Source organism: Pteropus vampyrus, unplaced genomic scaffold (assembly GCF_000151845.1).
Source record: "Pteropus vampyrus isolate Shadow unplaced genomic scaffold, Pvam_2.0 Scaffold195, whole genome shotgun sequence".
Taxonomy (NCBI): domain Eukaryota; kingdom Metazoa; phylum Chordata; class Mammalia; order Chiroptera; family Pteropodidae; genus Pteropus; species Pteropus vampyrus.
In genome coordinates, this window is record NW_011888976.1 from 495,315 (window position 1) to 507,855 (window position 12,541).

At 47.7% G+C, this 12,541-nt stretch overlaps 1 protein-coding gene across 7 annotated transcripts in view; it reads left to right on the forward strand.

Annotated features, from left to right (window-relative positions):
- Positions 1-12,541, forward strand: part of ACOX2 (acyl-CoA oxidase 2) — a 38,746-nt gene that overhangs the window by 4,665 nt on the left and 21,540 nt on the right. For 5 of the 7 annotated variants that reach the window (XR_002783198.1, XR_002783197.1, XR_002783199.1 and 2 more), the window contains exons 2-7: positions 7,402-7,660; positions 8,105-8,267; positions 8,476-8,627; positions 9,018-9,125; positions 11,310-11,429; positions 11,776-11,891. Coding sequence is in view for 4 of the 7 variants with exons in the window: in XM_023537642.1 (XP_023393410.1) it covers positions 7,429-7,660; positions 8,105-8,267; positions 8,476-8,627; positions 9,018-9,125; positions 11,310-11,429; positions 11,776-11,891 (891 nt within the window). In the remaining 3 variants the exon portion in view is untranslated. Of the gene's footprint in view, positions 1-7,377; positions 7,661-8,104; positions 8,268-8,475; positions 8,628-9,017; positions 9,126-11,309; positions 11,430-11,775; positions 11,892-12,541 lie in introns of those variants that run through there. The other 2 variants (XM_023537643.1, XM_023537641.1) reach the window with 2 other exon arrangements.

Here is a 12,541-nt window from a genome sequence, read left to right on the forward strand (position 1 = left end):
AGCAGGGACAGGCCTGGTTAGTACTTGGATGGGAGACCACCTAGGAAGACCAAATGCCGTGGACATAAAAAATAGAAAAAATAAGGGATTGTAAGATGACAAGGTCCTTGCAATCTGTGAGGTCAACCAAGGGTTGGTTGCCTTGCTTAAAAAAATAATAATAATAATTAATAGTAGAGGTAATTGACAGTAAAGTTATTTTTTCATAGCAGTCTGTTAATTTAAGGTAAAGATATATAATAAAATGAGATGGAATTAGTTTGAAGAGAGAGCAGTGGTATAGACACTGAGCTAAAAGAATAATTATTCAGAAAAGTCCCCTGATTCCTTGGGACATGTAGATTTATCTATTTTCAGAATAAGAGCTTAAGATCATCCACGAGTTCACAGGAATAGGTCACACTTCCCGTTCTGTTTTCTGGAGGAACCTGTGGGGACTCATAAGAACCTGGTTTAAATCAAGACAAATGTACCCAGCTATTGACTCCTTGTAATTTGACAGCAGTTGGGGAGCTTAACAAAACTTGGTAGAGCTCTTTCCAAGTGGGTTGAGGGCTGACTTTTAATAGATCGCAGGGAGGGACTGCCCTCAGTCGTAAGGGCTGAGGGCTTAGGAGGTCCACCCATCCCCGGCTTCTGCTATGTTGGAAATCCTGCCCCAGAAGCGGGTCCTCTAGGAATGGTTTAGTACCAGGTTCCCCATGACCGTGCTCTATGTGACAGGCGAGGGGCTGTCCCCTTTCTGGTAGCACCCCGTTTCCTGGGACGAGGGGCTCTCCACACTGGACTCTAGTCCTGACACACAGTGGGGGATTTCATTACTAGTACCAGTCTCACAACTAATGGGAAAAGTAAATCATCTTTCCTTAGGCAGGCTATTTATTCCCGTCACTGTGAAGTTTGCTTTGAGGACAGACCCAATGGGATAGGTCAGGACAGAGTAGTTAGCTCCAATAAGTAATAAAATTTCAGTTTTCCTCCCTGCCATGTCAAAAGTGACCTGAGGCTCCACTGTCGTGATTGCAGTGAATTTCTCTAGGACTGGAGCTAGCAAGTGCTCTGGCCTCCTTTGTTGAAGGAGAAAGCAGCTCTCTCATTTGAGAGGCTAGTCGTAAGGGCTGAGGGCTTAGGAGGTCCACCCATCCCCGGCTTCCCAGGGATGGATGGACATTCGCCTTTCCAGTGCCCTTTTTTTTTTTTTTTTGTTGCAGTTTCCACATTGGTTGTGTCCCAGTCTCGACAATGCCAAGCCAGGTCAAGGCCTTCCCGGCCTGAAAGATTTTTATTGCCTAGGGTTGCCTCGAGATAGTCCCTGCATTATGGCAGCTAAAATTTGCACCTTTTTTATTTTTTATTTTTCCTACTCTTTCCCTCCTCTGCCCGGTCCCAGTTATTGAACACTTGACACTAAGGCAGCCTGTGGGGTTTGGGGTCCAGTCTCCAACTTTTGGAGCTTCCTTTGAATATCTGGCACAGCCTGGGTTATGAAATGCATAGCCAGGAGTGTCTGGCCCTCACTTGGGCCAATATGAGTATATTTTCTAAAAGCCTCAGAAAACTGGTTAAGACAACATAAAACACAGAACATTGTTTTTGATGAAGCACAGAATCCTTATTTTCTACTCAGAAAACCTTTCCATAATATCAGTAACAGACCAGTAGTCCAAGAAACATTGTCTTATATAGCAGAGAGAACACAACTCTAATTTTGCATTAGCTTACTTTTGATATTTCAATTTGTTTCCAATCACATAAAATTTCCTCTTTCAAGATTTCTCTTCACAAAAGTTCTGCAACGTTCTTTATTCTTTCTTACTCATTCAGAAATAACCAACATTAGGACAAACCACTTTCCTTTAACTTCCTTCAAAATATATCTCCATATTTTATACCTTCTATTACCAAAAGCATACATTTTCCTTTCCATCATAATTAGAGCGCTTAACTCTTAGGAACCTCAATTTTTAGTGGCAGCTAAAAAGTAAGCAATTAACATTCTTTAGACTGACAAATTTATGAATACATTTTGTAACCTCTAGCAGCATAGGCTTTTGTTGGCATTATATTTACGATTTTTAAGAAACATTTTTAATGAGGTACAAGGCATTCATTAACAGATTCTAATTTATCTTTTAGCTTTTTCTGCAATAAGAAGCCAAAAATGGTGAACTCAGACTTAACTAATAATTAATGTTGACAACTCTAAAAGGCATGTCTATTTAACCAAAACTTAAAACTGGCCTCAGTATCAAATATTTTCGTAGATCACGTGATTCTGAAAAGTAACTTGAGTCAGTGCTTAATTTTTTTGTTCCAAGCCAATTAAATATTTGAAACTGGTAATACCATCTGGAGGTACAAACACCAATATATATATATATGGTGATATATATATATATATATATATATATATATATCAACAAATATAGATTATCAGAGATCATGCACATAAACAGAATTACCAATAACTGTAGAGAACTCGAGATTTTTCATTTGCTCTTGACAGTTTTAAGAAGGCTGGGGAAAAGGTGGGGGCAGAGTATGGCTTGTGGGACTGGCCAGCTTGTTTTTAAAAGTGCCCCCTTTTTTTCCTTTCTGGTTCCCTCAACCTCAGGCGTAGGAGCTATGTTTACATCTCTGGTTATCTGCAAGACCTTTTAAGTTATTGAGAGTTAGAAACACCTGACAAGATCTTTAATTTTGCCAAATTAAGTCATAAGTCATAGTAAGTTTTTTCAAATTCATCAGTAAATCTGCTAGGATCTTCAGAGAATTTGCCGATTTTTTTTTTTTTTTTTTTTGCATAAAGCTAAGTCTGGCATAGAAAATGGAACATGTACTCTTATTATTCCCCCATCAGCATTTGCAGCTTCCCATAGCGGGCATATCTAGTTTCCTCAGGGAATGGTGGAATAGATGGGGTCCCGGGAGAACTCAGTGCCCCCTCAGAGTAGGAGGGTGAAGGAGGAGGAGATAATTCCCGATTATTTTGAGGTCTCTGGGAAGGCGCTCCTATCATTGGGCCATCTAATAAGTCTGGGTCTTGGTAAAGGAGCATAAAAGCTCATACATAGCGGATTTCATCCCGCTTTTCCTGTCTTTTGCAAAAAGACAGGATCTAATTGTAGGCCAGAATTATAGTTCAAAGAACCGTTTACAAGCTAAACCTCTTAGTCTCTCTCCCATTGTTAGTCTGGGAGGAGGTGGAACCTCTTGGTCCTTGCTGTGAGGAAGTGCTGCAGCCTGCTACACCAACAGCTGCCCTCCCGGTGCCCATGGGGCGTGGCTGGTGTGTGCGCACTCTGCCAGGGGCAGAAGAGAGGAGAGAAAGAAAAAAAAAAAAAAAGCTTCCCGGAGAATCGAACCAGAGCAGATTGGGTGAAAGCACTTAACCCCTATGACCACAGACGCAGCCTCAGCAGATGCCTGATACTGAAAACGCGTCCCCCTGCCAGCTGAGAGGCCCGCAGGTGCAGCACTGCATCCGAAGTCGTGCCTGAAGCTGGGTACCAACCCTGCCTTCTTGGTGGGTCCCTTCCTGGGCTGCATGTGCCCCCTGGGAGAGCGGAAAGGAGGAGGAGGGAGTGCAGCAGGGTCAGCCAGCCAGGCATGGGTGTGCCTACTCTAGACTCAGAGCGGTGACCGATCGCTGACAGTGAGGCGCGCGGGCCCAAAGTGAGAGGGTCGCACTGCTTGAATGGGGACCTGTGCGCTGAGTGGTTTCCTGGCCCTCCCCGCTGAGGGAAAGCTATGTGCAGGGCAGTTTGCTCCAGCATCTCAGAGCCAATCGAGAAATGAGGACAGGACAGACAGAATGAGGATAGGACAGGCAGAGAACGATAAGACAGACAGAATGATAGGACAGGCAGAGGTGGAAGTTGGAGAGAGTACAACTGGAGCAGCTACCGTGTTTCCGCCTCCTTGTCAGAGGTCCCGCCGGATTGGGGAAGTAGCCAGGGCAAGCTTCCGCAGCCCGCCGCTTCCTCCGTTGCAAGCCCCCAGCAAAAATGAAAGCAAAGGGGCCGGGAGGAAGGAACAGAAAATCCCCTTCCTCTCCCCGGACTTACCTGTCCTGTCGTGGCCCAAAGGTGCTACACAGTCTTTTAACTTGGAGTTCCGAAGGGGACCCTCAGCACGACTTCTCTGCAATTCCAATGGACACGCGGAGTTTCGGGGACGTTAGAGGAAGAGAAGTAGGCAAAGCAGACAGGACCGGCCGGTGGCCTCCTGCCCAGTTAGAGGACTTAGCCTCAACCACATGCCTGGAAACAGAGCCAACCGTTTGCCCAAGGCCAGTTGATCTGTACAGCTCAGGACAGAATCCCAGATGCTCCCAGAGGAGCCGTGGCGATCGGGTGAGATCGGGTGAATCGAGTTTATGTCCTTCTGTCTCTTTCTGGTTAGCTAGAAAAGATGATGCAGGACGGGGCAAATTCCTCTGAATGGAAGGAACTCAAGCCCTGCACCAAAAGAGAAAGGGGTTCTTTGAGCACAAGAAAGAATTCAAATACCTGCCAGGGTTAGAGTCAAAAGGAAAGTTTGTAAGAGAAGGGGTAACACTCCATAGACAGAGCGTGGTCTCCTCTTAGAGGCAGAAAGTGAGAGGGACTCAGACAGACGGAGACAGTGACTTACAGTGAGACAGTAAAGACGCTGAGAGGGGTCTGAGTTCAAGTCTTGAGGGAATTCAGTTTATACATTGTTCTTTAGTTTCTGTGAATTACAGTTTATAGACTTCGTTTACCCATTTTCCTTTGATAGTAGGGAACTACAATGTGAAAGGATAAGCGTATGTAGCAGAAAAGTTAAGAGTAGTAGCATGAAAGACCTGCTGGCAATCCCTAGACTTTGATCCATAGGTTCCCCGTGGTTTTAGCCACAGGGAGTAAATGATTCTATTCTGTGTAGGGTGCAACTTAAAGACTCTTTTTCCCTTCAAGGTGTGAGGAAATGGTTTGTTAGGAATGCCAGTAGAAATCTTCCTTTGTTTCCTCGTGGTCTGGCCTCAGGGCTGATCAGTTTATTGCAGTCTCTGAATACAGCTTGATTTAACATTTAGTTCTCTTACCTCCTCCTTACATTAGAGGGAGCATGAGACAGACAGGGGCTGGGGTAGGAAGAGGAAAACAAGAGAACTTGCAGGGATCCAGGGGGCTCTTTGAACATACCAGGCACCTTGTCAGCACCCCCACAACCAGCCACCCACTTAAGGATGATGGGAGACGGAGTAATCCTCCCAAGCAGGGACTCAGGTCCTACACCTAGAGAGGGAGGATCCTAGACTCTGCACATGAAAGAATTCAAGAAGCCAGAGTTAGAGACAGAAAAGAGAGTTTATTAGAGAAGGAATAATGCTCCATAGACAGTGTGGTCTCCTCATAAGCCAGAGAATGACACCTTGAGTGTTTGAGAAATTGGGTTTACAATTGTTTCTTAGTTCCTATAAAAATTACAGCTTAAAATCTTTGTTTTCCTTTCATGGTATGGGTATGCAGTGTTAGAGTTCTGAGTAAACGGTTGTAAGTAATCTCAGCAGGAACCTTCCTCTGTTCTGTAGGCTCCTCTTGGTCTGGTCAAATGGCTGATCAGCCAGGTGCCTGTGTCCAGCAGCACGTAGCAGCCTCTGAATACAACCTGGTTTAATATTTACCCAATTTGTGTAGTTCCCTTGCCTCTTCCATCAGGGGTATCAGTTTGGAAGTCTGCATATGAATCCCATTTCCCTCATGTGTCTGTGTGACCTTGCAATGCCTCCTCCCTTCCCAAGGCTCCTGTCCTCTTTATAAAACAGTAATAACAACAGCAGTGTATCTGTAGGGTTGTGGTGAAGAGGAACGGGAATCAAAGTAGTGGACACCTGCAGGAGAGACTTACGGCATGCTGGGAGCTCTGCTCTTGGGACCCCAGAAAGTAAAGAGCCAGCCACCCCCACCCCCACCCCCACCCCCCAGGAACTCACTGCCTTGGGAGAGGGACATTCGAGTACATAAGCAGAGAAGTGGTGGTGGCCTGAGCGGTAGGCACAGGGATGGGAGGAGCAGATGGATTCGAGACTGGAGAAGTAGAACCGACTGTACCTGGTGGTTGCCTTGCTGTTGAGGAACAGGGGCTGCTAAGGGGCCGGGGATTTGCTGTGAAGGATCCACCTTGGCTATGGTGGACACACAGGGATTCCAGAGGGAACACTTCACAGGCAAAGAGAAAGTTTCCTCGCCTCAACCCCACAGTATCCCCTCCAGGCTCACAGAAAAGGCCAGGACTTAGTGGACTAGATAAATGGGACCACAAGTTTCCACACACACACACACACACACACACACACACACAGACACACGCACACACACACACACACATACACGCACACACACCGTGTACCCCCATGGCGAACAGAGCATGTGCTTTGTGATCAGACCCCATCCAACTCCAGGCCACCTCCAGCTGTCTAGCTAGAGGCCACACACTTAATCTCTCTAAGATTAATTTTCTCCTCGCGTGACCTTCATTGACTTTTTATGATGGTTTCTGCAGGCAACGCTTGTGACACAAGCTAAGCTTGTGATCAGATCCTGTCCAAATCTTAGCTAACACATATTGAACTATCATTTACTGAGCAATTGCTGCATACAACACTTAGGCAATGCCTGACACACAGCCAGGTGCCCACAGAGAGGAGCCAGGGGGTGGAGTGGTACTCAAGTATTTAAGAGCAGTTGCTTTCCTCCACCTGGCTGACATTTAGCCCTGGGCACCTGCACACAGGTTCTTAGTGCCGCTCGAGGCTCAGAGCAGCCAGGCCAGAAATACGGCAGTAACCCCCTTATCCATGGGGGATCTGTTCCAAGACCCCCATGGGTGCCTGAAACAATCGATAATACCGACTCCTATGTATGTTATGTTTTTTCCCATACATACATACCTAAGATAAAGTTTAATTTATAAATTAGGCACAGTGAGAGATTAACACAGTAACTAATAATAAAATAGAACAATTATTACAATATATTGTAATAAAAGTTACATGAATGTGCTCTTTCTCTCCCAAAATAGCTTATTCTACTATACTCATCTTTTCACTTAAATGAAGCATTTATGTCTTCTCTTTGGGGCATCTAAATTGCCAGCATCACTACTCCTATACATTGGGGACACTATTAAGTAAAATAAGGGTGGCTTGAACACAAGCACTGTGATACCTCAACAATCGATCCAATAGCCGAGACAGCTACTAAATGACTAACGGGCCAGTGGCATGTACAGCATGGAGACAGTAGACAGAGAGATGATTCACGTCCTGGGCAGGACTGAGCGGGACCTGAGGGACTTCATCCCACTGCTCAGAATGGTGCACACTTAAAACTGATAAATTGTTTATTTCAGGAATTTTCCATTTAATACTTTCAGACCACAGTTGACCACAGGTAACAAACTATGGAAAGAAAAATCACAAATAAAAGGAAAGAACTGTATCTCTACTCAGACACCAGGCCGATCCAGGATGGGATGGGCAGCCCAGTGCACCGAGTGTCGATGGGGGACACCTGGAGCAGGCAAGTGCACCCCGACATAGAGAGCGAGAGGTGCAGGCAGTCCTTCGACGTGGAACGGCTCACCAATATCCTCGATGGAGGTGCCCAGAACACTGCACTCCGGAGGGAAGTTGGTAAGAGGAGGTTGAGAAATGGAGCATGTGCTTTGTGCCCATATATTTTTCTTAGAAGAAGAGTCTTTCCCTAGCAGTCCTACCTTCAAATAACAAAAACAAAAAACAAAAAAAAAAAAGTTTTGCTCTCAAAACTTAGCAGTTCTAGATTCATTCCTTTGGACTATAAGGCATCTTAAACACATCAATATTCCCACGGCACATCTAAGGGAAAGAAGAGTCCTAGGCAGCAGAAGATCTGGATGCTGGTCCTTATTCTGTCACTGCATAGCTTTGTAACCTTGAGCGAGTCACTATCCCACCTCTGGGCCTGTCATCTCATCTGTAAAATGACAGTAATGTCTGACTTCCTTTCCACATCCATGAGGCAAGTGGGTGGAAAGATATGAAGGTGCCAGGAACTTCACTCAGGTCTCTAAGCTCACTATTCTCTGTTCCCGGCAGAGAGCATCATCCACAGTGACCCAGAATTTAGCCTGAAGGAAAATTATTTCATGAGCCAGAGTGAGCGTTACGAGGCCGGCGTTCGGAGGAGATTCCACGTCCAGATGCTAGCACAGCGCCTGGGCTGGTTGGAAAACAGTTGTGAATTACGTTACGCTTACAGGTGCTCACTCCCAGGGCAGCCCCACTAGAGAGAAATTCACCTGGGATCACCCAGAACCCCCAGCCCCAGGAGCTATCCCCCAACAAAGGCAGTACTATCCCCCAACCAGGACTCAAGGTGCCCCTTCTGTCCTGTATCCTGCTTAGGCTTAGAGTACCCGGGCCCTTCTCTCCAATGCGCTACTCACCAAAGAGTCTCTCTCCCACAGGGCCATTTCTGGAGACCTGGGCTTAGGTTTACACTCTATCTTCCTAAAAGCCCTCAGGAACCTGGGCTCGGAGGAGCAGATTGCCAAATGGGCCCCACTCTGTGAAAAGTTCCAGATCATCACAACGTACGCCCAGACAGAACTGGGACATGGTGAGCCAGCGCTGCTGCATACAGCGTACAATGTCCTGCACAGTTCCAGAGGGCCCGTTCTTGTCTCAGTAGTCATAGACTTGTATATTTAATATGAAAACATTACAGCAGGTGGCAGTCAGGGTCTGGAGGAAAGGGTGGTATCTTTTTCTAATTTATACATTGTTATGAGTTAGCAGTGGGGCAAGTCATTCTTTCCGGAAATGTCATCAACCGTCCCTTGTCATGGGCTGGCCATGTGTGAAAGGAGAGAAATGCCTGTAAGTCCAGCTGAGAGATACGGGGCTGCATACAAGGCTGGTGCCTAAGAGTTCCAGGCCTGCTAGACACTGCTCCCCAGGTGGGATTCGCACCCCAGCACCATGTCTAATTCTGCTTCTGGATTCCAAGGGACATATCTTCAGGGCCTGGAGACTGAAGCCACCTATGATGCAGACACTCAAGAGTTTGTGATACACAGCCCCACACTAACTGCCACCAAATGGTGGCCAGGTGACCGTGAGTATCCTTCCATCACCCAGCCCCATCTGTCCCCAGGGAGAGCAAAGCTGGATAGCAGAATATCAGTGACTTTGATGTTCAGATTGACCTCAGATTGATTCCCTGTTCTAGGCTAGTGACCTTGGGCAAGTCAATTCACTTCTCTGAGCCTCAGGTTCTTACTCTGTAAAATAGATGGGATGTGAAGAATTTCATCAGTGAGTGGCTGAGAGGCCCCCACAGAAACTTTGAAGTAGCTGAGGAAATTGACCTAACCTTTAGGGGATGAGGACCAAGGCACAAATGCTCCCACAGAGACACACGTGTGTCTGTGTGTCTCTGTGTGTCTGTGTGTCTGTGTGTGTGTGTGTGTGTGTGTGTGTGTGTAACACACACACTCTTGGCCTAGTCTCAGGCACTCCCCACAATCTCAGTCCTTCTCATCTCCCAAGGCTTGCCACCAGCGAGAGTGCAGGGGCCTGGGTTTACACAGTGAGAAACACATCCCTTCCTGCCCCACTGCTCCAGACCCTGAGAAAGGCTCACACCCACCACCAGGGCCAATCAGGCCACCGGCACCGCACCTCCTCATGGCCACCAGGTGGCGACCACACCATGCTTCCCTGGGGCTTGGTGATGGGCCAGGCCCCAAAGAGGGTCCCACCAAGGCCCTCCTCCTCGATTTTAGAATACACCTTCTGGGACACATCCGTGACACTTGGGGACCCAAGCCCTGTGAACGCTTATAAGGAAAAAACACGTACGACGAATGTGAGGAGTCCAACTAAAGAGAAAGAATGACACTGGGAGAGGTGAAAAAATAGCAGAGAGAGAGAGAGAGAAAGGTTGCAAGAGGGAGAGAGAAATGAGGGAGACAGAGGTGAGAGAGATGAGGGTGCTGAGAGAGAGAATGACTGCCGTCAAAACTGGAGAAAAGTAACCAGCCTCTGAAATCAGGCTGAGCAAACATCCCAGCTCTGCCCCTCCGGGCCAGTAACCTTGAGCAGTCTCTCCACTCTCTGAGCCTCGGTTTCCTTATCTGAAAAGTGAGACTCATCATACTTGCCCTGTAAGAACTGAAAAGCACCAGCACAGGGTCTGGCGCCACCTGGATTTTGACAAATGGTAATTGACTGAATATTATTATAATTAGGTTGATGGCAGAGTGATTTATTAATAGGTTTTTAAGGACAGAAAAAATGAAAAGCTCGCTTATCTCACCTTTAGCAAGTCCCTGCTAGATTCGTTTGACTCTTAGTGGGGGGTTCCCAGGTTCCCCCTCTCTGTGAAAAGTGACTTTTCAAAGGTGCCCATCAGCTGGGGGGTGGGACAGCAGTGCACACATCTCTCTGTCATGCAGGACCAGTATGCTTGCCATGCATCCTGACATACATACCCCAGCATCTCTGATATAAAGATCCTGTTTCCTTGATTCCAAAGAAAAAGACTGTCATAGAACGAAATTTTAATAGATGCCAAGCTTTCCCGGACTGGTCCATTTGGGCTATTTTCATTAAAATCCATAGCCTTCATCAAGCTTTGCCTTTGGAAGAGAGAGCACCCAAAGGGAGTGCACAGCTTTGGTCCCCTCAAGACCCTCCTTGAGTTTTCCTACCCCGCGTGGGTTTTGTCTATATAATTGTAGGGTGGCTGCTACACAAACCTGATGCTTAGGCAGAATCCCCTGCACCTCCAGCCACCAAATGGCTCTCCATAAATTCCTCCAACACAATGAATTCTAGAGCCAGACATATTAAAGTTCTGTGGATGGTTCCAGTCATTTCCAAGGATGAGTCAAGGTCATGTGAGTTGAAAGGTACCCTAAACAAGCATCCCTTTGTGTCTTGGATGCTACCTCCTCCACTGCCCAGCCTCCAAGACAACCCGGTCCACAAGCTTCCGAGCATACTGTTCCCTCTGCCTTGCATACCCTTCCCCATGGTGCTCCCCTGAAAAATGCCCCTCGCCCTCCAGGCTCCTTGTGATCCTCCCCTGACCCACATTCTCCCAGGCAGATCAAACCAACCCTCATCCTGCCTCATGAAATGCCTTGCCCTTCCCCATGCCCCCACACTGGTCCTCCTAAGCCATTACAGACTGGCTAACATTCAGGTTCCTGTTAGGGAAGTTTAGCCTGTCTGCTCTGCACATCAGGTCCTCGTATACCATGGATCACACTGGACCTCTCATCTCTGCCCTCAGTGGGACGGTCGGCCACCCACGCTCTGGTCCAGGCCCAGCTAATCTGTTCCGGAGCCCAGCAGGGCATGCATGCCTTTATTGTGCCCATCCGGAGCCTCCAGGACCACACCCCACTGCCAGGTAAGCCCATGCTATTTATTCCTCCTAGGACCACTACCAGGAGGACACCCCCACCAGGCCTCCCTGTCCTGAGGCCCCAGAGGTCCATGAGAAAAGCTAGGACATGTCACCCTTGGGCAGAGAGGAGCCTAGTTAGACAGACCTGGTGCTAACTAGCTGGCTGATCTTGAGCAACAGTCAGCATCTGTCTGACCTTAGCTTGGTCACCTGCGAAACAGGTATAAAATAACCTCAGTGTCACAGGCCACTGCAAAGCTCAGAAGAAGCTGGAATGAGCATGTGTGTGGTACCCCAGCACACAGCAAGCAGTTGACTGATGAATGTTCCCAGCTCCATTCCCTTCTAGGAATCACCATTGGAGACATCGGGCCCAAGATGGACTTGGAGCACATGGACAATGGCTTCCTGCAACTGGACCACGTGCGGGTCCCCAGGGAGAACATGCTGAGCCGCTTTGCACAGGTCTGGGGAGGCTGCAGGCCTCCGCTGCCTGGAGAGGGGACAGTGGCCCCCCACAGGCTGCTGCTGGCTCTGGGTCCTCTTCCATAGAGCTGAGTTTGAGACAATTTCTCCCCCAGAAAGATTCAGGTGTCCCACAGAGCCAGGTAAAAACCCAGCTTAGGAGCTGCGTGATCTTGGTCAAGTCACTTGGCCACCTCATCAGGTGGCAGAACAATCATGGGGTGGGGTGGCAAGGCAATCTGAAGAGAAGAGGGATGGCGGTGAGGATGACATGCATATTCACCTACAGCGAGGCCTGGACACAACCCATCACTGAAGAGACACCAGACAAGTACCAGAGAAAGTTCTAGAGGCCCACATTTTGCCAGGCATTACCTGTAGCTGGGGATTGTGGGAAATTTCAGGGTGTCCCAGGCGAGGAGTTGTGAACCAAGACACTTGAGGCAGTAGCTATTTAGCAACAAGCATAGATGTTTCAGTTTTAATAATCAGCATGGCCATATGAACGCATTTTGGCCAATGGCCGGCTGTGTTTACTCAGGGTAAGCGGTCTGAGGACTGCAGTTCCTGTAGAGCATGGAGGCTCAAACGGTTCTGGGTGTGAGGCAGGTTGGGAGCCTAGGCTCAGACCCAGCACCTGTCCTTGCTCC